This window comes from Montipora capricornis, chromosome 11, assembly GCF_036669925.1.
Source record: "Montipora capricornis isolate CH-2021 chromosome 11, ASM3666992v2, whole genome shotgun sequence".
NCBI classification, from domain to species: Eukaryota; Metazoa; Cnidaria; class Anthozoa; order Scleractinia; family Acroporidae; genus Montipora; species Montipora capricornis.
This window is the reverse complement of record NC_090893.1, coordinates 10,382,571-10,385,070: the sequence shown is the minus strand read 5'-3', so window position 1 is coordinate 10,385,070 and position 2,500 is coordinate 10,382,571. Positions and strand designations below refer to the sequence as shown.

General features: G+C 39.3%; 1 protein-coding gene across 1 annotated transcript in view; it reads left to right on the top strand.

The window, feature by feature from the left end:
* LOC138024158 (gamma-aminobutyric acid receptor subunit rho-1-like) overlaps positions 1-2,468 on the top strand; it is a 12,213-nt gene extending 9,745 nt beyond the window's left edge. The window contains exon 8 of the mRNA XM_068871265.1: positions 640-2,468. Coding sequence (XP_068727366.1) covers positions 640-921 — 282 coding nt within the window. The 3' untranslated portion in view covers positions 922-2,468. The remainder of the gene's footprint in view (positions 1-639) is intronic.
* The last annotated feature ends 32 nt before the right edge of the window (positions 2,469-2,500 follow it).

Sequence of the window (2,500 nt, the reverse complement as noted above, 5' to 3'; positions counted from 1 at the left end):
CACAGACCGATTTATTTTTAGATTGAATTTCCCGCGAATGAGACTCGCACAGGAGCCCGATGACCAATTACAAGAAATTAAGCTGACGTCATAGGGTCACCGAACCGGAACTGCCTTTGTTTTTTGACCTAATTCGCGGGAAGGGCTAGTCAAAAAATAAACCTACTTGTGAAAACGCCGTTTCACAGACGCTGTATGGAAGTTGCACGCTCCAGATGGGCTCCTGTATCAAGTTTATATTTTCATTATAATATCTGACCTGCTAAGCGGAGGGAAACATCGACCAGAGTACCCGGAAAAAACCTCTTGGAGCAGAGTAGGGAAACAACAAACTCAACCCGGAACTCATTTGTTCGAGGGGACTACCAAACTTGCGTACCCCTACCCCTACCCCTACCCCTTCCCCTACCCCTCCCCCACCCCTCCCCTACCCCACCCTTCCATAAGCTGTAACACTTTTGGCACAAATTGTTTGTGCCTTACTCATAATTGACGAGAAGGCCAAGACAAGGTTTTGGTTAGCGTGGTCTACTCTAAGAAATAATAGACGATTGAGAATATATTTCAGTTAACAAACGTAATAAGATAACATTATGGGTAAAAACTAAAGGATGCTTGATCGTTAATTCCTTTTTTCAGCCACAAAATACCAATATAGTTTTCCAGTGTAAACACGGTTTCAAGCCAAACTACGTAGCAGATGCGAATGGCCATGTTCACCTTGTCACGTATCAAGAGAACAAAGCTGAAGACACGTCACGTTGTAGTCTGCACACGTGCTGCGCCGCTTGTATTCAGTACGCTAACAACGAAAAAAACGATCTCAGCGTGACAACCAACAAGTGCTGTCGTTACATGTTCCCAGCTTGCTTTGCGATTTTTAATCTGGTCTATTGGCTGGCTCTCGGTACCGAAAACTAACACTCTGAACTCTGGTTTGGATTCCCTACAGCGCAAGCGCGTTAGCCTGGAGGAATGAGGTCTCCAACGCCGTTTGTTAGGTAACTGAGGCTTACGAAGTTGAATCGTACAAGAAGCAGTTTTTCAATGTTAGCCGAAGTGAGCTTTGAATTGCTATGAGATCGGTGGCAAAAAATAGAAACAGGTCTGAGAATAGGGCCTTCCATTGAAAAAAAGTGGTTGATGTCACTCCGGAACTTTAAGACAAACAGATATCAATATATCACATAAAACGAACACATCTCATGAGTTAATCCAGCTCCATCGTAAAAAGAAGAGAACTACTGAATGAATTTCCTTTTTTTTAAATTTAAACCTGTCCGCTTTCATAAAGGCAAGATTAACTTCTATGAGTCATTTCACCTAAAAAATGTCAAATTTACTTTTTACCTGGGTCACTGTCAGTGGTATTCTATACAGGTCTCCTTTCAAATTATCCTCTATATTAACACTCACAGTTCACGCGCCAAGGCTGTAAAAAACAATATACTTACTTCTTTCTTTTTATTGTTTTTCTTCGAAAACGTGTACAAAAATAAATCTTTATTTTCATTCAAGGCGTCTTACGTCAAGTAGGGGTTAGTCCAGCAAGTAACGCTTTGAAGTCATTACAAGTAACGCCCAGAGCCAGTGACACGTTTTGCAAGTATACTTTGAAGAATTTTTTCTTTGTGTAAAGAAAATGTGAATATTTTTTATTACGAATTTATGAATGACGGTATCTCTCTTGTACTCAGCAAGTGAACAAAACTTTTAAGAGTATTGAGTAGGTGTTGTAATATCACTTTTAGTATCCAAAGGCGAAGTCTGACAGTAATGAAACCGTTTAAGCTTGTGTAAACTTTTAGTTTGAATTTGTTCTTTAAGCGAGTAAGGTTATAATAAGCCCTCGTAAGAGTTGTGTTTTGTTTGATGGAACAAGTTTTAATTAACCCTAAAGCAACAGAAAAGCAAATTAAAAATTTTGGCAAGTTGGAAAAGAAGGTCCAAAGCATGCAGAAAAATTGAAACGAAAATTCAAAACTTTCGTTCTAGACAACACCTAAATTCCATTACTCCTGCATCAGCTCGTCCTTGAATTCTTTGTTTTCATTTATGTGATGAACAGTCGTGTTTTTTTTTAACGAATCAAAGGAAAATGTTTGAAAGAGTTAGATAGGGCTACCCTATAATCCCCTGTAGCTTCGTCATAGGACATGAAGAAGTCATACGCTTGACTCGTGTAATTAGAAGCACTCGCATCATTTTTTCTTTCGTTTACAATATACTCGAGAAATCGATAACACTAACGAAAAATGTGTTCGGGTCACCAGGACGTCTGACGCTTTTTTGGTCAGAAACATGTAAGGCTATTTCAGGAAAAAAGTTGACAGCGTTCAATGTGGCATGCCTTGGAAACTTATTCGTTAATTAGGTATGCTCAACTTTTGGAATTGGCACGGTCCTTTCATTGCTCGAATCAACTGTAACGACACGTTTTGTTAAAGTACACCATAAATAAACTTTGGTCTGTGTGTGCATGCATGTTTACTTTACAACA